General features: G+C 40.4%; 2 protein-coding genes across 3 annotated transcripts in view; both read right to left on the reverse strand.

Moving 5' to 3' along the window:
- Positions 1-6,520: 6,520 nt before the first annotated feature.
- tob1a (transducer of ERBB2, 1a) lies at positions 6,521-8,791 on the reverse strand. Its single transcript, XM_089018494.1, has one exon. The coding sequence runs from the start codon at positions 8,789-8,791 to the stop codon at positions 7,784-7,786; it is 1,008 nt and encodes a 335-aa protein (XP_088874620.1). The 3' UTR covers positions 6,521-7,783.
- Positions 8,769-25,219, reverse strand: part of spag9a (sperm associated antigen 9a) — an 89,455-nt gene continuing 73,004 nt past the window's right edge. The window contains exons 31-32 of one of the 2 annotated variants that reach the window (XR_016118031.1): positions 9,836-10,899; positions 8,769-9,003 (exon numbers count right to left, since the gene is read on the reverse strand). Coding sequence is in view for 1 of the 2 variants with exons in the window: in XM_089018488.1 (XP_088874614.1) it covers positions 8,876-9,003 (128 nt within the window). In the remaining variant the exon portion in view is untranslated. The remainder of the gene's footprint in view (positions 9,004-9,835; positions 10,900-25,219) is intronic. The other variant, XM_089018488.1, reaches the window with a different exon arrangement.

Genomic DNA, 25,219 nt, shown 5'->3' on the forward strand with positions numbered 1-25,219 from the left:
CCCGGAGAAAATCCACAAACGCATGAGGAAAGCATACAAACTCCACACAGGAAGTTTTTTTTGTCAAGTTTTTATATTGGGAGCGATGGCGTGTAAAACTTTTAACCCAACTTTGTAAAGCAAGACGTCACGACGATATGAATGTACTGTAGCGACAAAATATCACGGCTATATGGCACATGTGACATCTGAGAGGGGTTGAACGGATTTCAAATTAGCACTTGGATATCATTTTGGCTTAGGAACGATATTGAAAAAGCACCAAGCCAGTTGTTAACTTTGTTCACCCGCAATGAACAAAGTTGACTTTTTTTTCTGACTACTGCGTCTAACTTCATTTCAGCCTGGTTGCATTACACTGTTGATTCGCAGGAGTGTGGTACATTCCCTAAATCGCGGCACAAAATGGGCCATCGTTGTGGGGTTTGTAAACTGAGGTATCACTGTACAGTGAGACCTCCACTTACAAACACCTTATCTTACAAACTTTTCGTCTTACAAACGTCAAATTTATGAAAATTAAACCTTATAATAAGCACTATTTTCATAATACACACCCACCACGGCTGGCGGAGTGATTTTCGGCGGAAGCACACGACCGAACAGCACCAGAGGTTAAGTTACCAACAGTCCTTATGGAAGGTGACTCTCCTTCCATAAGCCATCAACGACCATCAAAAAGGTCAATAAAACTTTATTTTACAGCACAGTTTATTTTTTAATTACAGTCCTCATGTAATGTGCCGCTCTTTCCAAACAGCAATTCCCTTTGACCTTCGACCTCCAACGCCATTCCATCAAGCCATCAATGACCATCACAAATGTAAATAAAGTGACTTTATGATACAATGCAGTATTTTTCTTTCATTACAATACAATAGCACATTTATTATACATAGAATAAGGTATGTTGTGTGTAGTTTTAAGGCTTATTTAGTTGAAAAGTGTATTTTATGGAAACCCGGGAACGGATTATTCCCATTTTAATGGTTTCCTATGGGAATTTTTTTTTTGAGATACACACTTCGCCTTACACACTCTGTCTGGGAACCAATTAAGTTCGTAAGTTGAGGTCTCACTGTACTTTCAAAATTTCTTCCAGAACCAATTCATTTTCTAAGTGGTGTAAAACTTCACCGATGATTTTCACTCGTCTTCAACAAGGTGCTCGGTCCTCTTCTGTCATGCACAGACATTTTTGTAAGCATAATTTACGGCTGCGCCCTATCATGGCTACAAATCAGCCTGTTCTGAGCATGACGCTTAAGAGGGACAACAAAAGACTGTTTTGTTGATCCTCCGTCCTATCTCCTCCTTTCTTTGAACATGCACACTCAAAAGTGATGGATAGCAGGTGTCCAACCCCCCCCCCTACCGGCAGCACCGGTGCCACTGATCTGCAGATTGCACAGCACTGATTAATTCCCGCATGGCAAGCGGTGTTTCATGTCACCTGGACACGACTGAAAGTATCTCCTTATTCCTTTCAAAGGTACCAAAGGAAGTTAACGTTGAGAACAGAGTGGTCTTTGTAGACTGTTGACAAGTTTAAAAATATGTTATTTAACCTAGTTTTCTTGCGGGGGTGCTGATAAAGCGCTAGTCAGACCTCTGGCAATGTTTATTCCCTTCCACAAGGGGGCAGCGTTTCCCTTTTTTTTCCATGTTAGTGCTTTGTTCCAGCTTCAGCTGTTGTTAAAGCGCTATATAAACCAATATGTATGTATTGCATTGTATTTTGGACAGCTGCCCTCATTTCAAGCTCATATAACTCCAGACACATATCATTTAGGAATTAACGTTTTTTTTTTCTGATGAAACAAGAGGATCTAAGGTTTCTTACGCTGCATTGAATGTTTATGTAGTCCTAAAAGTCAAGATTCTGTGGGTCCTGGAATTTGAGTGAAAATGACAAAAACCCTGGCACTGGAGTGGTCACATTTTCGCACATTATCTGGCAGTGAATGGGTTACAATAAATAAATACATAAATACCAACTTTCTCTTCTAATATGGCAGCTTTTCTGTATTTTAGACGTATTCTTTGTCCTGTGAAATTATTTATTCTGGCCAAGTATGGAGAACACACAAGGAATTTGTGTCCGGTAGAACACGCTGCACTAGTATCATCATGAAAAAATTGCAATGCAGTTATTTGGGTTATTGTTCAGAGAGTTAAAGGTGACGGGGGAAGAAGCTGTTTAAATGTCTGTTGGATTTGGTGCCCCTCCCTGAGGGGACTCGGTGGAAAAGGTGGTGGGCAGGATGCGGAGGGTCCAGTAGGATTTTCCACACCCTTGTTTCGATTCTTGAAGTATGCAAGTCGAGAGTGGGTAAGGTGGTGCCAAGGATTTATTTTCTGCCATCCTGACTGTCTATTGAAGTCGCCCCCATTTCAAGCTCAGATAACTCCACACCCATATAATTTTGGAATTAACTGTTTTTTTCTGATGAAAGAAAACATTGAATGTTTATGTAGTCCTAAAACTCAATATTCTGCGGGTCCTGGAATTTCAGTGAAAATGACAAAAACCCTGGCACTGGAGTGGACATATTTTTGCACATCGCCTGGCAGTGAATGAGAGAAAATAATGTCAAATTATACCAATTGTGATGACAATGATGGCGCGTTATTCTAATGAAAAATATTAGGACACAGGGATGAAGATGGAAGAAAATATGCCGTTGGTATGTGTGTTTAAAAGGGTTGAGGTCATGGGTCAGGCAAACCCTCCAGGCGTTCCATTGAAACGTGACTGTTTTTCAACCCAAAAAACTACATTATTTTTCATGCAGCGTGGCCAAAGACTTTTATGGGACCTCAGCACTCAGGTATGGGAGTGTCGTGTTAGCTTGATAGCACAAGAAGCCGCAAGGCGTCACATGTAGAAGTAAAAGTTAGGGTGGGGAAGGCCACATAGCCCGTACTGTATTTGGTATTTATTTTTTATTTTTTTAGTTTCCCTCCGCAGATAAGATCATCTGCGGTTTAAAGGGCTCGGCACACACGGCAATCTCCGCCGGCAATATATGGAGTGTACACAGTGCACAGTCCCACAATGCCTCATAAATGTTAACTAGAGAAACGACAAGAAAATAAACCAGATGGGTCATGCATTTAAAATAAGCACTGAAATGCGCTACAGGATATCGCAGTTTTTTTTTTCGTTAGTATCATGCACCGATTTGCATTAAAATTGCATATTTTGAAGGGATGCAAAAGTGTTCCTGCCTACCATGCCATAAGTCTTGTTGTCCAAATGGGTGTGAGCAACTGTTTGAAACTGTGTCAACACCCTAATCTGCCGCACCGTAACTAGTCAGGCAACGTTATCGTTGCCATTTGCACTGGCTCGAAAAGAAAAATGAAAAAAAAAAAAAAAAAGTCTCATTTCTCCAGCAAAGTTATAGTTACATAAAAATCATGTTAAAGTCACATTCCCTTCAGCTTATCGGTGCTCAATCAGCCTGTTTCCAGAAATAGATGAGCTGAAAGCAAAAGGAAGGCAAAATGAGAAGCCATTAAGTGTTTTTTTTTTTGGTTTTTTTTTTGCGGTGAGGACGGTAGCATTACCATAAAATCTCGTCCGGCGGCACCCACCGCAGCGGTTAGAATTGCTGGACGCACCTTGTGGGGTCCTCTTTTGTTATTCTTAGCACGAATAGCGCTTTGTTTGGATTTCTGTCATTGATATCAGGCTGTATTTTTTTTTTTGAGTTCTTGACTTTTTTTTTTCTTGTCATGTTTAAAGGACAACCGACTGCATTTTTTGTTTCCTAACTGACATCAGGAAAAACGTTTTATAGCATCTAAAATACCCAAAACACGCAGACGGATATTTTTAGTCAAATGCAAAACAGCAATAAAAATGAGTTAAAGTGTCCCAAAACTATTTCAAAATGACTTCAGAGATGCCGAGTTTCAGAAGGTCCCGCCCCCTTGTTCGTGATGTCACGCCAGGACGTCTTCGCCTTGCTCTAGAATCAAAACAATGGCTTCAGATTCTGAGAAGACGCTTTCTTGTTACTCATCGAGTTATGAATATGATTCAAATAGTTCTGAAGAGGAAAGCATAAATGTTTGCAATCGATTAAAGAAGTCCTTCCGTGTCATTTTGAGACATCTGGACTGAAATATCGCGTCCCAGAAAATGCACAAGATGGCTCCCAAGCTCCGTTGGAAATGGGCTGATTTGTCTGCTGGGAATTTGTGTCAATTAGTATCAAATAGTAGTCTTGGTGCGACACACAACGATTCACCATCGCATTATTTATCTTTTTTTCCTTCTAATTTCGCCATCAACACGGATCAACACGATGTTTTCAGACCAAACAAAGTAACCCAAAATGCATTGTATATCGCTTTCTCGGTCAGGGGCGTTGCTTCAGTGACGTCACGTCTGGAATCGTCACCAACTCGAAAACAAGACTTCCTGAATAGGAGGCGTTGGTTGTCCTTTAAGCTTGCCAGACATCAAGCAAAGGCCTTTGGTTTGACGGGTGGCGCGTTGTAAAAGTAGAAAAAAAAGACATAAATAAATGTAAAAAAAAACGAGTGCGAAAAGCAACCCTGAACCATTTTTGCATTTTAAGGACGACCTTCCCCCAAGACATTCACCCCGATGATGATAAACAAACACTCTCTCCTACCACCATGCCGTGTTCTGCACACAGTATCAGCACATAAACACGCGGTGAACTTTACAGGGCACTATTAGTGGCCTCCCCCCCCCCGCCCCTCTCTCATATACACACACATGGAGCCCCCCCCCCCCCACCCTACAAGGGTATCAGGGAACACACAAACAGTCAAGTGACGATGAGGCCGCCCCCCAGAGGGCCACGACGGTTATTTTCGTCTCGAACATTCCAAGATACGCAGCAGGAGCACAAACTCCATCCCGAAAACGCTCTCAATTGTTTTATTTTGTACGCTAAAAATCACAAATCTTGACTGATTGCGCAACAGAAGGTCAAATTAATCAACGGAGGGAACAGATTTTCAATCTAATTTCTTTTTTTTTTATATTGACTGATACCAGTGGGCTCGGTACAATATTGACATGTCCATTTCCCTTGAGAGACAAAAGGTTCCCCACGATAAACACAAAACAAAATAAAAATTCTCTTGCTTTGAGTTCTACACAAACATTTAGCGTTGACTCAGCTAGTTGGGCTAGCTGGCTATCTAGCTAGCTGTCTATAACGGACAGTTAGGACGGACACAACATGTCCGGAGGCGTCGGTTGTCCTTTAAGTCTCGCCGGGGTCGCGGGAGTACATGCAAAGTCCAAACAGGAAGGCCACAGCTCCAATTCCAAACCCTCAACCTCAGAAGTGCAAATTGCCTCGCCGACGGCAAACAGTCCTTGTTTTTTCATCAACATTTAAATATTGACAAGGTGTGCTTTGTGAATTTAAAGAGGATTATTTTTCATTACCCCCCTATTACACGGGCGGCACTTTTGAGTAATATTGCGTGTGCGTAATATGAATTGACAGGGAAAAATTAACCTGTTACATCCATAGGAGGGTGCGGCCATATTTTGTCACTTGCTGTTGATGGAAAATGACATCACAGTTGCTAAGGCAACACCCAATCACCTGTTTTCAGGGTTTGGTCATGTAATGTTTGCGAGCTGAGCCCTTCGGCACTTTTATGTCATTTTTAGGTCACTAGCTAGCTATCTATCTATTTGCAATCTATTAGCTCGCTATCTATTAGTTATCTATAAGTTAGCTAGCTAACTTTTTAACTCTATTTGAGTTACTTCCAGGTTGAGTGAACGCTGGTGCATGTGGCTGCCGCTGCTCACCCACAGAAAAACTGTAAAGTGACCTTGAGAGTTTTGAAAGGCACTTATAAATGAAATGTATCATCCTCATCATCATAACAGCAAGTGGCAATACAAATCAAAATGGCCGCCCCCTGAGATGGCTAAAAATGGGTAGTTTTTTTTGCTGATTAATTCATATTCCGTAAATAAAGTATTATTCTAATGTCCATGTTGAGACGCACAATCACCTGTTTTCAGGGTTTGGTCATGTAACGTTTGCAAGGTGAGCCTTTTGGCACTTTTATGTCATTTTTAGGTAACAGCAAGTTGCAATACAAATCAAAATGGCCGCCCCCTCAGATGGCTACAAATGGATAGTTTTTACTGCTTAATTTATATTCCCTGAATAAAGTATTATTCTAATTTCCATGTTGTGATGGCCAATCACCTGTTTTCTAGGTTTGGTCGTGTAATGTTTGCAAACTAAGCCCTTTAATGTCATTTTTAGGTAACAGTAGCAATACAAATCAAAATGGCCGCCACCTAAGTTTTTTTTTTTTTTTTTTTGCTGCTTAATTCATATTTCGCGAATAAAGTATTATTCTGACATGCATGTTGGGACTAAAAGGGCAACATAGTTCATTCTGTACTAAAAAAATCCATGTTTGTGTCAGGATGACACTGCAATCCATTTAATAATCATCAGGAAAGGCATCCCCAAAAAGACCCAAAGTCAACAAGCGGTTATTTTCAAGCCTTTTAATACAAACTTAACAAACTATCAGTACCTGTTAACATGTAAGACACTGACTCCGAATACTTTGTTATACCGTTTCGTTTTTATCAAGTATTGCACAATGTAGGTACAAAATTAATATATGATTACATTTTTTTGTCCATATAGCAAAAATCTTTTGACTCTTAACAGAAAATACAACTCTATATTCCACCCCTCCCCCACCCGCCCCGGTCAAAAAGCAAATATTCTTTAAATCCCACCACTATGGAATATTCTGCACACAGTCTTTAGAAGACTCAATGTAATTTTTTTTTAAAGATGGATTCATTTTATTATCATTTCGATAAAAAAAAAAGAAAGAAAAAGTTGCTGCAGCCATCACAGATCACTGGAGTAGTAAAAAGATATAAATGCAAATACCGTGTCGTAGAAACAATAGATACTCTGATATTTTACAAACTCTGTACTAAATTAAATTATACAATTAGAAAAAAGACCAGAAAATCCCACTTTATAGCTTTGCCAATTTCTTGAAAGATTGGCAACGTCCAGTTGTGTCAAAAATACTGAGAGGCCATGACTTTGTGGTGGTGGTGTATTATTATTATTATTTTTTGTCGTTTTCATTTTAATATATAGGTTTAAAGGACAACCGACACCATTTTTTTTTTGTTTCCTAACTGACATCAGAAAAAAAACTTTTATAGCATCTAAAATAAACAGAAAACAAGACTTCCTGAATATTCAGCGCGAGTCTTAAAATGTAAAATATATGCAGTATATGTATGCTATATGCTATAATAATGCTATATGGTATAATATATGCTGTGGAATCTTTGTAAAATACGCTCAATAGAAGTCATTTGAAGTGATTTTACAAATTATGGACACAACCTGTCCGGTGGTGTCGGTTGTCCTTTAAACGGTAACATAAGAAAAAATAGTTTGTGCTTGGTTGGCAAATAAAATAACAAAATAATGTTACAAGTTGGATCACCAAGCTTGGACATCTCGTACAACAAGCGTCACCACGTAGGGTTAAAAAAAAAAATGAAAAGTTGTCACTCATGGGGTGGAAAAAAAATAGTTCACCCTCGGGCTTGTATTCTTAAGACTTGTGACGAAGATCCTTGACATTCTGTTGTTTTTGTTTGTTTTTTTTGTCTTTTTTTTTTTGTCATCCCCTAACTGTGCATTTATGTTTGAAACCTCCTTCTACCACCACCAACGGTCACATTATCTGGTCGTCAAGTACTCGCCGTTACGTACTAGTTGGCCATGACTGGCTGGAATTGCTGGTTCGAATACTGCATGTTGCTCAAGCTGAAATTCAAGCCGTCCATCAGGGACTTGTCGTTAAGGCCGCCGTAGGCCGCGAACACGTCGAAGGCGTTGCTGTACGGAAGCGGGCCCAGACCCAGCGAGCCTCCGTCCGTCGGGAACAAGGCGCTCTGGCCTTGCAGGCTGGGGAACACAAACTCCTTGGCGTTGGGTGACAGCGCCGAGGGCTTGGCTTGCTGCTGCGTTCCCAAGCCCAGCCCGTAGAGCGAGTGCATGGAGGTGGAGATGGCTTTCTGCTTCAGGAGAGTGTTCACATTCACGCCCAGGTTAGTGGGGGAGGTGCGCGCGGCCTTGCTAGCGCTAGCGCCGTTGTTGTTATTGCGCCCGCTGCTTTTCATCTTCGTAGAACCGAACTTGGTGGCGGCGAAGGTGGCGGTGGTGAAGGTCAAAGGCTGCGCGGAACGGGGCATGAACGTTGGGCTGACGGCGGCCGAGTGGCCGAAAGGAGGCGAGGGCGAACTGGAGCCCGGCGAGGCGCCGCCTACGGGCTCGTTGATGGGCATGAAGACCTGAGCGTCCGGATTGAAGCTGTTCTTGATCTCCTTGTCCAGATCGAGACCCCCGCTGGCCGACACGCCCTCGTTACTGTCGTCGACGTACAGTACTTTGACGGGGCCCTTCTCCCCGATCTGGTAGGACACCTCATAGGGGTCGATCCACACGCTGAGGTCCTGGGGGAGGTTGTTGCGAACATCGTTGATGTCCAGTCCGCTCTCTTTGGCTGCCTTTTCTACCACAGGGTCCACCTTCTCCCCCACGTGGATGCACCTGAAGCCCGAGCCCTTGTATGGCTTATCCGGGTACCAGTGTCCCTCGTATTTTTGCTTCAGCTGCCTCTCTAGCTCCTCGCCGAAGATGTTGACCCGTCGTCTGGGCAGTTTGTTGTACAGGTACGAGATGATGAAATTAAGAGCTACTTGGATTTCAAGCTGCATAGCTGACTGCTGACGTTTACCAGATGAGCGGAGAACGGGTGTGCGGAAAAACGGGTCGACTTGGTCTGCTTAGTTTAGCCGTGGTTAACAACACGGATTGCTCTTTAAGTCGAATGGAGCAAAGGGACTAATACGTAGATCAGTCGGAGATCCGGGAAGGGTAAAAGTATTGTACTTGAGACGAGCTTTCTTTCCGCACAATGTGAAACGTTCTGGAAAGAAAACACAGAAAGAAACAGCACTGTTAGTCAGTTTAAAAAAAATATATATATTTTCTTGAAACATTCCCTGCACCACAAGGTTACAATATTCGAATGCACTTCCCTTTTAAACCACTTTGTTTTTGATGTCGACAAATAAAACCTTACTTACTATGTTACCCTACTCATAAAAGACAACCCGGTTGGTTACATAATCTTGACACCCCCCCCCCCACCCCATAAAAAGCAGGAGACCGCATTGACTGAAAACACTCGATAACGTCCCCCTGAACAAAGTAATTTGACCATCGAGTGACTGTGCAAAACACCCAAAACAAATGACTACACCCATTTATCTACACAACAAAAAGCAAACACGTCCATACCACAAATAGCCTCTTTAATATAAACGTGCAAGCATACGAATGTGTTTTCGTCTATTAATTAATTGTATAAAAAAAGGCTTGGTCGATCGATGAATAAGATAACATACGATGAACAGTTTTTAGGTCTTTTTTTCCCCCAAAAGTGAAGCTACTTTATTTTTGTCAGTAAACTCGCTCCCTCTGTGCTAAATGTACAGCAAAACTATTGCGAAATAACGTTTTAACCCTTATCAGCTTGGAAAAGTTCAAGCAATACGCTTACTGAAGTGGAGAGCTGCTGGTTTTTCCATACATAATTTACGAGTTGACACCACTGGGGAGGAAAAGAAAGAAAATCGAGTCGACAGAGCACAATTTCGACTCACCATCGCGTCATTAATAAAGATATCACAAAGAAAAACATCATTTCGGAAAAGAAAAAAAAGAGTCGCAACATCTAACCACCCATACATACGAACCTTAACTTTCGTAGACTGACGCAGCAAATCAGCTTAGTAAGAGTTAGCACAGCTTTCAGTACGTCAAGACAAAATAAAGCCACAAGAGCGATCGCATCACGTTTCCAAAAGGGCTGAGGAAAAATACTCACTTAAAAAAAAATCAAGGGATTCTCAGTAGTTGTCAAGTACTGTTTGTGCAAATGGTGAAAAAAAAGTATAGTTTCACGTATACTAAGAATTACAAAAAAAAGAGTATTCCAGTAGATAGATGAAAAATATTGCAGATTGCTTGAGTTTCTGGATTTGAAGATGATTTTAATTGTTGTTTTATGATTATTTCAGCAGGCTCGGCGGAGTAGCTCCCTCCTTCTCGGGAGTTCAGCGACTTCGACTCCTCCTGGTCGACGACCGCCCGTATTTATAGATTTTCTCCGCCATGGGCACGAGGTAGGCGTTGTTGCGGTGACTGAGGTCAAAACAATATTGGTGGCTTTGATTGGTTGGAAATGCAAGCACCTCCCACGGAGTATCGCCCGTACTTGATTTTCATTGGTCGTTGCGCGCTATCACTCTTGAGACATATGATACCACGAAATGGGAGTGACGCCGATGACGAGTGTTTACGTCAGAGATAAGGCAGGGCCGCTGACAGCAAATGGTTTAAAGACTCAAGCCACCACTGACAAATAAGGCGTTCTTACAACTATATATAATATAAGAACACGCAAATTAGGAGCGCTGCAACCTTAAAAAAAATCATCACAGGGACAGTAACCTCTTTCCTTTGTATTCACGATGTCACAGTCGATTGTGCTTGAAATGGAGATTCCCTCCCTGCCTGTGGAACAATCAGTCCAAAGCAAAAGCAGAGTGAGCAGCAGCAGTGTGTGTGGGTGGGTGGGTGTGGAAGGCTATGTGGGAAAACACAGCCCTGATTGGTACAAAACGGGGCAGGATCCCGACGGTGAGTGGCGAGCTCGTATCCAAGGTACTGATGTAGGCTGCTGACGTCAGGGTTGGGGTCCACGCACGCCGCTGATGGCAAATTTAAAGAGCACGAACACACGCAGGAAAGCCGGACGCTATAGATAGACACACACACACACACACATAATATACAGTGATACCTTGGCTTACGAACTTAATTGGATCCCAGACAGAGTGTGTAAGGTGAAAGGTGTGTATCCCCAAAATTAATTTCCCATAGGAAACCATTAAAATGAACATAATACGTTCCCAAGTCCCCATAAAACATAATTTTCTACTTTATTTTCTAAGCCTCAAAACTACACAAAATATACCTTATTTTATGTATAATAAATGTGCTGTGGTATAATTAAAGAAATAAACTGTATTATATAATAAAGTCGTTTTATTTGCCTTTGTGATGGTCGTTGATGCCTTAATGGAATGGTGTGGCCGGTTTCCTCAGCATTAAACACTTGATGAACCTTCTTTTACCATGTTGAGGAATGATCCCCTGTAGGTGCTTTCTCTGCGATAATTTTATCTAGTTCCTCATCAATTGTGTTCTGTTTAGCTGGCTTGGTAGCTTTTTGTACAAAGTGTAGATGGCTTGTTTGTGGAGCCTGATTGATGGGATCTATTGGCCATATAGCTATCTAGCTGCCTGGCTAGCCATCTATCTAGATAGATAGCTATTAGGTATCTATTGGCTAGCTAGCTAGCTTTCTATGTATTTGTGTTACTTCCGGGTGGCTGCCGCTGCTCACTCACAAAAACACTTATCCTGTGACTGTAAAGTGACCGTGAGAGTTTTGAAAGGTGCTTATAAATGAAATGTATTATTATTATTATTATTCTTATTATTATTATTATTATTATTTAACAACAGCTGAAGATGGAACAAAGCAAGAACATGGGAAAAAAGGAAATGCTGCCCCGTGTGGAAAAAGAACAAACATTGCCAGAGGCCATGGCCAGCGCTTTATCGGCACCCAAGCATAAAAAAATATCGGTAATGGCTATTCTACGTCATATTTTCAATTCCCAAATAAATTTGTGAATAGCAGTGAATGAGTTAATCAAGTGGAATTATTGGGTAAAATATACAAACGATAGGCGTCAATGAAATAAAGGCTCCTTCCTACATTTGTAACTTTGAACTTTGACCCACACTCAGTGTTGGATTAATGTACAGGCGTGCACGTGCAGCTGAAGCTTGGGGCCCACTCACGCTGCACGGCCTCCAAATGGCCGTCGAAAACAACATGTGCACTGTGTATTGGTGTGGCCCATAAAGCTGATTGCATAGAGTTGGAAAGTTCATTTTGTTAATTACAATCATCAAGTAGGCAATTATTAGGTGACCGCCTACATACCGATCATTGACTTTTATTCTTTTATTGCTAGTACAGACCAATAATAACACCGTACCTTGTCTGTGTAGGCTCTCAGTCGTACAGCAGTGGTCCATCGATGAAAAGGTTTCTTCGGCCGTCATCGTCTTCTATGAAGGTGTCGTACGTTTTGCTCTTCATCCGAAGAGCTTCTTCAGCGAACTAAAGTTGTGCTGGTAACTCTGGTCCTATATACAGTATATCCCTAATGGACAGAGGTAGCGGTGCCAGGCCTCTGCACTGATAGGTCCGTGCTCTAAGGTTGAGGGAGCAGTAGACTACTCACTGAAGCTAATCTGATTACTTCTTTTCTTTTGTCTGATTACCTCTAATGTTCTATGATTGGCTCTGATTGCCCCATTAGCTCTGGTATTACCTCATTAGCATTGTTTGAGGTGATATCAAAGCTAATGGCTGTCCATTAGGGGTATATATATACATATATATATATATATATATATATATATATAGGTAACATCCGACCAGCTCGACTTACGACTACCCGTACTTACGACCACAACCTCCAGACCCTGTTTAAAAAAAAAAAATTGACCGTGTGATGGCACCAAAGGGGGGGAGTTTGCGGGTCATTTAGCCTCCCAGTCTCTATTCAACATTTTGAATGGATTTTGACTTACGACCATTTCGACTTACGACCGTTTGGTCGGAACGGAACTCGGTCGTAAGTCGGATGTTACCTGTATATATATATATGTATATATATATATATATAGGTCCAGAGTTAACAGCACAACTTTAGTTCGCTGACGAAGCTCTTCGGATGAGGAGCGTAACGTCTGACACCTTCAAAGAAGTACAGATGACGGCCGAAGAAACGTTTTCATCACTGTTCCTTGCGGTACCAAATTAGGTTTGGAATGTAACCCTTTTCCTACTTTTTGAGCTCCTTTTGACATCCCTCTTCCTAATTTGGCAAAGCCTGCAAAATATATCAATTTTAATATGGTTAGCACGCCGATGGACAGGGCGGACTTTCAGACATTCTTCAAGCACTTAGATTTGTCAAACACAGTCATGTGCTTGTTGTAAAGCTGCAAATATGTACAAAAGTCACCTGTGAAAGCGCTACGGGGAGCATAGATGATAGATCAGGCAATAGGCGAGCGCAGGACGAAAGATTAGAAGGTTGGACGAAGCCCCGTGCATTCAGATTAGAGTGGAAGTTAGCCCTCATGTGCTTGTTTTGACTGTAAACAGCTCAGTCGAACTAATATAGCCAATGTCCTTTAGGGCTAAAGTCATAGTGACCCCCTTACATTCTGTGTGGAATTCTCTGGCTTTATTTTTTTTTGGAAACACTATAGTATACAATCCGGGTGAATGCCTGCCTGTGGTATTTCCAGTGATAAAACACAGACATCACCTGACAAAGGAAAAGGTCAGCTACCATAACAAGGCATGCTAAGACTGCCATATTATCTTAGGTTGTAATCGCCAAAAGTATCTTTTTTTGTCCAATGCCATTTTGGTCCTTCGTTTTAGTCCAAGAAGTAGAGACAGATAGACAGGACATTACTGTGTTCATCTTTTGTAAAATAACAGATACATTTTACACAATACATTTGGTATGGTCTTGTTTATATTTTGACAGTCGCGCAGTAGACACTTAAAAAGATGGAAAAAACTGAGCAGAACAAAATAATTAATAATAATAATAAATAATAATACATTTCATTTCGAAGCACCTTTCAAAACTCTCAAGGTCACTTTACAGTCACAGGATGTTTGTTTTTCCTGTGGGTGAGCAGCGGCAGCCACACTCAACCCGGAAGTAACTCAAACAAATGGCAAGCTAGCTAGCTAGCAAATAGATGGCTAATAGCTAGCAAATAGATAGCTAATAGATAGCTAATAACTAGTGAATAGCGACTACCGAGCGAATAGATAGCAAATAGATAGCTAATGGCTAGCGAATAGATAGCTAATACCTAGCGAATAGATAGCTAATACCTAGCGAATAGATAGCTAATACCTCGTGAATAGATAGCCAATACCTAGAAAATAGATAGCTAATAGATCAATAGCTAATACCTACCGAATAGATAGCGAATAGTCAGCTAATAGCTATCGAATAGATAGCTAATAGCTAGCGAATCAATAGCTAATAGCTAGCGAATCAATAGCTAATAGCTAGTGAATCAATAGCTAATACTCAGCGAATAGATAGCTAATAGACAGCGAATAGACTGACAATAGATAGCTAATACCTAGCGAACAGATAGCTAATAACTAGTGAATAGCGACTACCGAGCGAATAGATAGCAAATAGATAGCTAATGGCTAGCGAATAGATAGCTAATACCTAGCGAATAGATAGCTAATACCTAGCGAATAGATAGCTAATACCTCGTGAATAGATAGCTAATACCTAGAAAATAGATAGCTAATAGATCAATAGCTAATACCTACCGAATAGATAGCGAATAGTCATAGTCACATAGCGAATCGATAGCTAATACCTACTGAATAGATCGCGAATAGATAGCTCATAGCTAGCGAATCAATAGCTAATACCTAGCGAATAATAGATTTTCTTTGGTAGCGACCGGCACGAGTCTGGACGGCTCACTAAAAATGAACACTGATCGACGGCGTGTTTTCGAAACACTATTTAAAGACTTGTTTGTCTGCGCCGCGTTATCAAGCAAACAGACGCGGAGCAGCTGACACACATGCAGATTTCTCACGCGCCGCCCCGCCCAGCCACGGCCGGCCATTCTCCTCCTCTCTTTTCTTCCAATCGGCTGTTTTGCGCCGCCTCGCCCTTCCTCCTTTGACGTCACGCCGTATTATTACTTAACACAAGTCAGCACAGCGCCCGGGGCCTCGCGTAAGAGGCACATGCTTGGCTTTCCCTTTTGAAGAACAAATAAAAGGTAGAGGCCGGAATGAGGAAAAGGGAGAGGGAATGCTGTTAGTCTGTGACGCTTGCTCGACTGGAACTTTGTTGGTTGTTTTTTTGCCACTGTGACGCAAACGCTCAAGCGTTTACACTGAAGTGAGAAGCACGTACTGTTACTAAAATTAGAGTATGACGGAAGGACTGTTTTTGTTGAATAGATAGCTAATAGCTATTGGTGGACAATTTAACTCATATAATAATAATAATAATAATAATAATAATAATAATAACAATACATTTAATTTTTAAGCGCCTTTCAAAACTCTCAAGGAGACTTTACAGTCACGGATTAGAGCTTTTTTATTTATTATTTTTGTGCAGGTGAGCAACGGCAGCCGTTCGTGCCAGCGTTCACTCTACAGAGCGCATACAAAAGATATGTCGATAGCTAGCTAGCTACATAGCTTACATATCACATACAAAAGATATGTAGATAGCTAGCGAGCTACATAGCTCACATAGCACATACAAAAGCTACAATATGTAGCTTGCTGGCTAGCTACATAGCTTACATAGCACATACAAAAGCTAGCTAGCTATATAGCTCACATAGTACATACAAGACCTATGTAGCTAGCTAGCCAGCTACAGATAGATAGCCAGCTAGATAGCTAATATATAGCAAATAGCTAGGCAGATAGTTAGCTGGATAGCTAGATAAATAAAAATTACATGACTGTAAAGTGTCCTTGAGAGTTTTGAAAGGCGCTTATAAATGAAATGTATTATTATTATGATTATTATTATTATTATTAGATCTATAGGTGTCTAGCTAGCTATTAGCTCTCTATGCTACATAGATGAACGAGGAGAGGATCAAAGCATCTTTTTCAGCAGTGGATCGGGGACGTCATGGTGGAATGTTATACTTTGGTACGTTAATTTTCAGGTTAGGTTGGTAGGTAGGTAGGTTAATTGCTATCTAGCTACATGCATAGCTATCGTGTTAGCTATATAGATAGATAGATAGATAGATAGATAGATAGATAGATAGATAGATAGATAGATAGAAAAACTTATCCTGTGACCTTGAGAGTTTTTAAAGGCGCATATAAATTAAATGTATTATTATATTATTAAAAAAAAATAGCACTTGGTTCTAAATTTGGCTTAATTTTGTTGCTCCCTCAGTCGCCCCATCCCAAAACCGCTACGTGTGATCATGATTTATCAATAAAAAATAAATAAAAAAAAACAAAGTGGCACAGAGCTTTCGTCCATTGCAGCGCTCACACATTCAGACACGTGCACACAACCTCCACACAATCACCCACAAAGCTTTCTCCGCCAACGGCTTCTTTGCACATTAACTGTCTCTCCAGTGATAAAACGCCTTCTCTTGCACCTCAAGGACATCGAAGAGAATCAATTTGGTAATGAGACATCGATGGTAGGCGTGAATGCGAGATCAATTTGCTGTCAATGAGCGGACTCCATATCACTAGGCCAGCCATGGGCAAACTACGGCCCGCGGGCCACATACGGCCCGTTAGGCTTTTCAATCCGGCCCGCCGAACTTGCCCAAATTATAGTACAAACAGTGTCTAAAACTCATGACAAAAAGCTAGCGAACAACAGGGCAGATAACTGAAAAGTTGCCTGCCCCATTTTTCCCAACTTGAAGGAAAATGAGACCAATCCCATTAAGAAACATTGTCACAAAGTATAAAGTTTTTTTTTAAATCAAGAATGCACCAACTACAAATGCTACCTTGCTTAATTTACGGCAAATGCGCATGGCTGTAAATTTTGCTACAGTAGTCGATTGTCATTGTGGTGCACAATGCAACGTTTGCATTGATTCCTACGAGCCACTAAGCCCCTTTCATAAGTCTCACGTACACTTTACAGTCACGGTTTAATGTAAATTTACGTTTTGTAGCGTCACATATGTTGTTAGCTTCTTTTGAATCTTTCTTCTAGTTTGAGGTTCTGTGCATCTATTTTGGAAAATGACATGCAATTGCACGACTTTGTAACGCTTGCGAAAGTCCGGAAGAAAGAAGCAGGCTTCTGATTGGCTGCCGAGCCGAGTATGCAAATTTCAACTGCAGGTAGTCTATGTTTGTGTGCTCGGCGACGGTACACGTGTTTTGTTAGCGCGTGAAGGCGAGAGCGTCAGTGAGGAGTTTGTTGAGCGCGCGGTCAGGACAAACCATCTATGATTTGGCGGAATTTAACACAAGTAGGTATTATTGAGCTTGAATATTTCGTTGTGTAATAATATGTTTTGAATGTTGAAAGTGATTCCATTTTTCAATAAATGTTGATTTCTTTGCCCTTCGATGGAAACTTAAAAACAGACGCAATCTTGATAAATCACAGTGCATATGTTATTTTAATCTATTTCCATTTCCTCCTCCAAGTATCTGCGAAATAGTTTGTAAATGCCATATCTTGCATATTCCTTGAGACAAATTTATTAACTGATCAGGGATATTTTTCACATTTGAAAGACAGTTAATAAATTGGGTTGTAGTGTTTTTACTGTGCTATGAGGTTTGTACATACTACATTTAAAGGACAACCGGCACCATTTTTTGTTTTTGTTTCCCACTGACATCAGAAAAACGTTTTATAGCATCTAAAATACCCAAATCAGGCAGGCTGATATTTTTAGTTAAATGAAAAACACCAATAAAAATGACTTCAAAATGAATCCGGAAATGGCCAGTTTCAGAAGGTTGCTCGAGAATCAAAACAATGGCTTCAGATTCGGAGAAGATGTTTTCTTGTTCTTGTTCTTCTGAAGAGGAAAGCATAAATGTTTGCAATTGATTCTAGGAGTCCTCCCATATCAATTCGAGCCGTCAATGACAGCAATGTAGCACCCAGAAAAAGCAGAAGATTGCGCCCAAGCTCCGTTGGAAATGGGCTGATTTGTCAGCTGGGAATTTGTGTCAGCGAATATCAAATAGTTGTCTTGGTGCAACACACAACGATTCACCATGGCGTTATTTATGTGTTTTCCTTCTTCGCCATCAACACGGATTAACACGAAGTTTTCAGACTAAACAAAGTACCCAAAATGCATTGTATGTCGCTTTCTCGGTCAGGGCGGTCCAAACGTGACGTCACATGGGGATCGTCATCAACTCGAAAACAAGACTTCATATATTCAGCGCAAGTCTTAAAACGTAAACTATAGCTATATGCTGTGGAATCTTTGTAAAATACGCTCAGTCGAAGTCATTTGAAGTGCTTTTATAAATTATGGACATAACTTGTTCGGAGTATTTCCGGCCCAAACACTCCCTCCAAATGCTCCTGGCCCGGCCCCTCTGTCAAATTTTAGAACCCAATGCGGCCCGCGAGTCAAAAAGTTTGCCCACCCCTGCACTAGGCTGAAGAATTTACATTTGTCATTCCACCCCCCCCCCCCAAAAAAAAAGCAATCTGCATGGTTCAAATACTGGAGAAGCGTAATTAGCAGTACGATTTATTTTCTAAACAGGATAAATCTTGACACCCAAGGTTTGCCATCTCACAGGTCCAAGGTTTTCATCAATTCCTCCTTGTGGTTGACTGAATATTCCATATTCCGCAATTGAAGCCAAAAGAAAAAGAATTGCTGCTTTATCTCAATTCATTTTTTTCATGGCAGTCAATTCATTTTTTTATGACCATCTTAACCCATTTTCTGCCATTCCCAAATTTACTCGGGAAGCGAAAATATGAAAAGCGCCATTCCCAATTTTTTTTCAAGTTTTGGTTTAGCTAGATAGCTATCGCTATCTAAATAGCTAGATAGCTATCTCGATAGATAGATAGATAGATAGATAGATAGATAGATAGATAGATAGATGGCTATCTAGCTAGCTCTAGATAGATGGCTATCTAGCTAGCTCTAGATAGATATATAAATAGCTATCTAGATATAGATGGATGGGTGGGTGTATGGATGGATAGATGGATAGATAGATAGATAGATAGATAGATAGATAGATAGATAGATAGATAGATAGATAGATAGATAGATGGCTATCTAGCTAGATCGAGATAGATATATATAAATAGCTATCTAGATATAGATGGATGGGTGGGTGTATGGATGGATAGATAGATAGATAGATAGATAGATAGATAGATAGATAGATAGATAGATAGATAGATAGATAGATAGATAGATAGATAGATAGATAGATAGATGGCTATCTAGCTAGATCGAGATAGATATATAACTAGCTATCTAGATATGGGTGGGTGTATGGATGGATAGATGGATACATGGATAGATAGATATAGATGGATAGATAGGGCTATCTATCTGTTAACTGGCTATTAGCTAGCTAGCTTGCTTTTCTCTCTATTTGAGTTATTCCGGTTTGTTGGCTATCTATCCCCGGATTAGCTATCTGCTAGCTAGCTTTCTGTCCATTGACTTCCGGTTTGAGTGAACGCTAGCGCATGTGGCTGCCGCTGCTCACCCACAGAAAAACTTCATCCCGTGACTGTAAAGTGACCTTGGGAGTTTTGAAAGGCGCTTATGAATGAAATTATTATTATTATTATAGAGAGATAGATGGATATATATACCCTCTTTCTCTTCTAATATAGCGTTTTTTTCTGTATCTTAGACATATTCTTTGTCCTGTGTAATTCTTTATTCTGGTCAGATTTACATTTGTTGAATGCAGCATCCACACTTGCGCATCCGAGCTGGGTATGTTCACACCTGTACGCCAAACTGATTCTTTGTTGTTGGATCACTCTGTGTGAGTCCGTTTCGTCTCAAGTCCAGAGACGCTCGGTGGTGTCTGGGAAGCAATTGTCCGTTAGTTGAAAGCCAACCGAGGTGTAAGAATGGAAATGGCGTGAAGGAAGAGGACGAATAGACATGTGAAGGACGCTAAGAGAAGAAGACAAGCAAGAGGAAGGACAGTTTTACCTTGAAGGCTAGCGTTGACCTTTTGAGGATTGAAATGGGGGGTATGGTACGGTGGGGGAGGGGAGGAAGGAACTGGTATGATATCAGTCGTGAGTTGATCGGATAAGAGCTCAGAAGGTTGTGAAATTAGCCCTGAAAATAGCTTCATTTTAATAGTATGAAAAAAAAGAAATCATAAATGGCAGAGTCAGCAATTTGGAAAGCACTTAGTGACATCAGTAGTAAAGTGTTGGAGGTGCTTTCACGGGGCCAGCTGTAAAATCTGACCTGCTCATCATAATTCAGATTAGAAGTGACCCGAAGAAGAAGCAATTAAGATTCGCAGAGAGAAATTAAAAGCAAACAGCAAGCGAGTAGGCCGAATGAAAAAGGAGAGAAATCGCAAGCGCGACAGGCCCAAGATGGATTTGTTACAAAAAATGCCTTACTATGAAAAAACGCCTTATTATACATGGTGGTTTTTTTCGGCCCAAAAAAAAAACAAACGCCTTACTATACATGGTTGTTTTTTTGGGCTAAAAACGCCTTGCTCTTGTACTATTCATGTATAAGGTGTAAGGCGTTTTTAGCCGGAAAAAACGACCATGTATAGTAAGGCGTTTTTTGCCCAAAAAACGACCATGTATAGTAAGGCGTTTTTAGCCGAAAAAACGACCATGTATAGTAAGGCGTCTTTGAGGGGGAAAAAACTACCATGTATAGTAAGGCATTATTAGCCGAAAAAAAAAACGACAATGTATAGTAAGGCATTTTTAGCCGAAAAAAACCGCCATGTATAGTAAGGCGTTTTGGCCCAAAAAAAAACGACCATGTTTCGTAAGGCGTTTTTAGCCGAAAAAACGACCATGTATAGTAAGGCGTTTTTTGCCAAAAAAAGACCATGTATAGTAAGGCGTTTTTGGCCCAAAAAATGACCATGTATAGTAAGGCGTTTTTGGCCCAAAAAACGACCATGTATAGTAAGGCGTTTTTGGCCAAAAAGACGTCCATGTATAGTAAGGCGTTTTTAGCCGAAAAAAACGACGATGTATAGTAAGCCGTTTTTGGCCCAAAAAACTACCATGTATAGTAAGGCGTTTTTAGCCGAAAAAAACGACCATGTATAGTAAGGCATTTTTAGCCGAAAAAAACCACCATGTTTAGTAAGGCGTTTTGGCCCAAAGAAACGACCATGTTTAGTAAGGCGTTTTTAGCCGAAAAAACGACCATGTATAGTAAGGCGTTTTTAGCCAAAAAAAAGACCATGTATAGTAAGGCGTTTTTTTGCCCAAAAAATGACCATGTATAGTAAGGCGTTTTTGGCCCAAAAAAATGACCATGTATAGTAAGGCGTTTTTGGTCCAAAAAAACGACCATGTATAGTAAGGCGTTTTTGGCCAAAAAAAACGACCATGTATAGTAAGGCGTTTTTGGCCCAAAAAACGCCCATCTTTAGTAAGGCGCTTTTGTTCCAAAAAAACGACCATGTATAGTAAGGTGTTTTTGGCCCAAAAAAACGACTATGTTAGTAAGGCGTTTTGGTCCAAAAAAAACACCATGTATAGTAAGGCGTTTTTGGCCCAAAAAACGACCATGTATAGTAAGGCGTTTTTGTTCCAAAAAAACGACCATGTTTCGTAAGGCGTTTTTGGCCCAAAAAAACGACCATGTTTAGTAAGGCGTTTTTAGCCAAAAAAAACGACCATGTATAGTAAGGCATTTTTAGCCGAAAAAAAACGACCATGTATACTAAGGCGTTTTTGGCCAAAAAAAAATGACCATGTTTAGTAAGGCGTTTTTGGCCAAAAAAACGACGATGTTTAGTAAGCCGTTTTTGGCCCACAAAAACGACCATGTATAGTAAGGCGTTTTGGCCCAAAAAAAACGACCATGTATCGTAAAGCGTTTTTGGACATAAAAACGACCATGTATAGTAAGGCGTTTTTGGCCGAAAAAAAACAACAATGTATAGTAAGGCGTTTTGGCCCAAAAAACGACCATGTATAGTAAGGCGTTTTTGGCCCAAAAAACGACCATGTATAGTAAGGCGTTTTTGGCCCAAAAAAAACGACCATGTATAGCAAGGCATTTTTAGCCGAAAAAAACGACCATGTATAGTAAGGCTTTTGAAGCCGAAAAAAACGACCATGTATAGTAAGGCGTTATAGCCGAAAAAAACGACCATGTATAGCAAGGCATTTGTAGCCGAAAAAAACGACCATGTATAGTAAGGCGTTTTTAGCCGAAAAAACGACCATGTATAGTAAGGCGTTTTGGCCCAAAAAACGACCATGTATAGTAAGGCGTTTTTAGCCGAAAAAAACGACCATGTATAGTAAGGCGTTTTTGGTCCAAAAAACGACCATGTATAGCAAGGCATTTTTAGCCGAAAAAAACGACCATGTATAGTAAGGCTTTTGAAGCCGAAAAAAACGACCATGTATAGTAAGGCGTTATAGCCGAAAAAACGACCATGTATAGCAAGGCATTTGTAGCCGAAAAAAACGACCATGTATAGTAAGGCGTTTTTAGCCGAAAAAACGACCATGTATAGTAAGGCGTTTTGGCCCAAAAAAACGACCATGTATAGTAAGGCGTTTTTAGCCGAAAAAAAACGACCATGTATAGTAAGGCGTTTTTGGTCCAAAAAACGACCATGTATATTAAGGCGTTTTTGGTCCAAAAAACGACCATGTATAGTAAGGCTTTTGAAGCCGAAAAAAACGACCATATATAGTAAGGCGTTTTTAGCCGAAAAAAAACGAGCATGTATAGCAAGGCATTTTTAGCTGAAAAAAATGACCATGTATAGTAAGGCATTTTTAGCCGAAAAAAACGACCATGTATAGTAAGGCTTTTGAAGCCGAAAAAAACGACCATGTATAGTAAGGCGTTTTTAGCCGAAAAAACGACCATGTATAGTAAGGCGTTTTGGCCCAAAAAACGACCATGTATAGTAAGGCGTTTTTAGCCGAAAAAAAACGACCATGTATAGTAAGGCGTTTTTGGTCCAAAAAACGACCATGTATATTAAGGCGTTTTTGGTCCAAAAAACGACCATGTATAGTAAGGCTTTTGAAGCCGAAAAAAACGACCATATATAGTAAGGCGTTTTTAGCCGAAAAAAAACGAGCATGTATAGCAAGGCATTTTTAGCCGAAAAAAACGACCATGTATAGTAAGGCTTTTGAAGCCGAAAAAAACGACCATGTATAGTAAGGCGTTATAGCCGAAAAAACGACCATGTATAGCAAGGCATTTGTAGCCGAAAAAAACGACCATGTATAGTAAGGCGTTTTTAGCCGAAAAAAACGACCATGTATAGTAAGGCGTTTTGGCCCAAAAAACGACCATGTATAGTAAGGCGTTTTTAGCCGAAAAAAAACTACCATGTATAGTAAGGCGTTTTTGGTCCAAAAAACGACCATGTATAGCAAGGCGTTTTTAGCCGAAAAAACGACCATGTATAGTAAGGCTTTTGAAGCCGAAAAAAACGACCATGTATAGTAAGGCGTTTTTAGCCGAAAAAAAACGAGCATGTATAGCAAGGCATTTTTAGCTGAAAAAAATGACCATGTATAGTAAGGCATTTGAAGCCGAAAAAAACGACCATGTATAGTAAGGCGTTATAGCCGAAAAAACGACCATGTATAGCAAGGCATTTGTAGCCGAAAAAAACGACCATGTATAGTAAGGCGTTTTAGCCGAAAAAACGACCATGTATAGCAAGGCATTTGTAAGCCGAAAAAAACGACCATGTATAGTAAGGCGTTTTTGGCCCAAAAAACGCCCATGTTTAGTAAGGCGTTTTTGGCCGAAAAAAAACAACAATGTATAGTAAGGCATTTTTGGCCCAAAAAACGACCATGTATAGTAAGGCGTTTTTGTTCCAAAAAAACGACCATGTATAATAAGGCGTTTTGGCCCAAAAAAACCACCATGTATAGTAAGGCGTTTTTGGCCCAAAAAACGACTATGTTAGTAAGGCGTTTTGGCCCAAAAAAAACACCATGTATAGTAAGGCGTTTTTGTTCCAAAAAACGACCATGTATAGTAAGGCGTTTTTAGCCGAAAAAAACGACCATGTATAGTAAGGCGTTATAGCCGAAAAAACGACCATGTATAGCAAGGCATTTTTAGCCGAAAAAAACGACCATGTATAGTAAGGCGTTTTTGGCCCAAAAAACGACCATGTATAGTAAGGCGTTTTTGTTCCAAAAAAACGACCATGTATAAAGGCGTTTTGGCCCAAAAAAACCACCATGTATATAGTAAGGCGTTTTTGGCCCAAAAAACGACTATGTTAGTAAGGCGTTTTGGCCCAAAAAAAACACCATGTATAGTAAGGCGTTTTGGCCCAAAAAAAACAACCATGTTTAGTAAGGCGTTTTTGGCCAAAAAAAATGACCATGTTTAGTAAGGCGTTTTTGGCCAAAAAAACGACGATGTTTAGTAAGCCGTTTTTGGCCCACAAAAACGACCATGTATAGTAAGGTGTTTTTGGCCGAAAAAAACAACAATGTATAGTAAGGCGTTTTTGGCCCAAAAAAAACAACCATGTATAGTAAAGCGTTTTTGGACATAAAAACGACCATGTATAGTAAGGCGTTTTTGGCCGAAAAAAACAACAATGTATAGTAAGGCGTTTTGGCCCAAAAAACGACCATGTATAGTAAGGCGTTTTTGGCCCAAAAAAACGACCATGTATAGCAAGGCATTTTTAGCCGAAAAAAACGACCATGTATAGTAAGGCGTTTTTAGCCGAAAAAACGACCATGTATAGTAAGGCGTTTTGGCCCAAAAAAACGACCATATATAGTAAGGCGTTTTTAGCCGAAAAAAACGACCATGTATAGTAAGGCGTTTTTGGCCCAAAAAACGACCATGTATAGTAAGGCATTTGAAGCCGAAAAAAACGACCATGTATAGTAAGGCGTTTTTGGCCCAAAAAACGACCATGTATAGTAAGGCATTTGAAGCCGAAAAAAACGACCATGTATAGTAAGGCGTTTTTGGCCCAAAAAACGACCATGTATAGTAAGGCGTTTTTGGCCCAAAAAACGACCATGTACAGTAAGGCGTTTTTAGCCGAAAAAAACGACCATGTATAGTAAGGCATTTGAAGCCGAAAAAAACGACCATGTATAGTAAGGCGTTATAGCCGAAAAAAACGACCATGTATAGTAAGGCGTTGTTAGCCGAAAAAAACGACCATGTATAGTAAGGCATTTGAAGCCGAAAAAAACGACCAT

The sequence above is a fragment of the Hippocampus bargibanti genome, linkage group LG17 (genome assembly GCF_051943395.1).
Source record: "Hippocampus bargibanti isolate YZ-2025 linkage group LG17, ASM5194339v1, whole genome shotgun sequence".
In the NCBI taxonomy this organism is placed as follows: Eukaryota; Metazoa; Chordata; class Actinopteri; order Syngnathiformes; family Syngnathidae; genus Hippocampus; species Hippocampus bargibanti.

Excerpts from the sequence above, each read along its gene's own strand:
- tob1a (XM_089018494.1), bottom strand. The coding sequence starts at position 8,791 with ATGCAGCTTGAAATCCAAGTAGCTCTTAATTTCATCATCTCGTACCTG.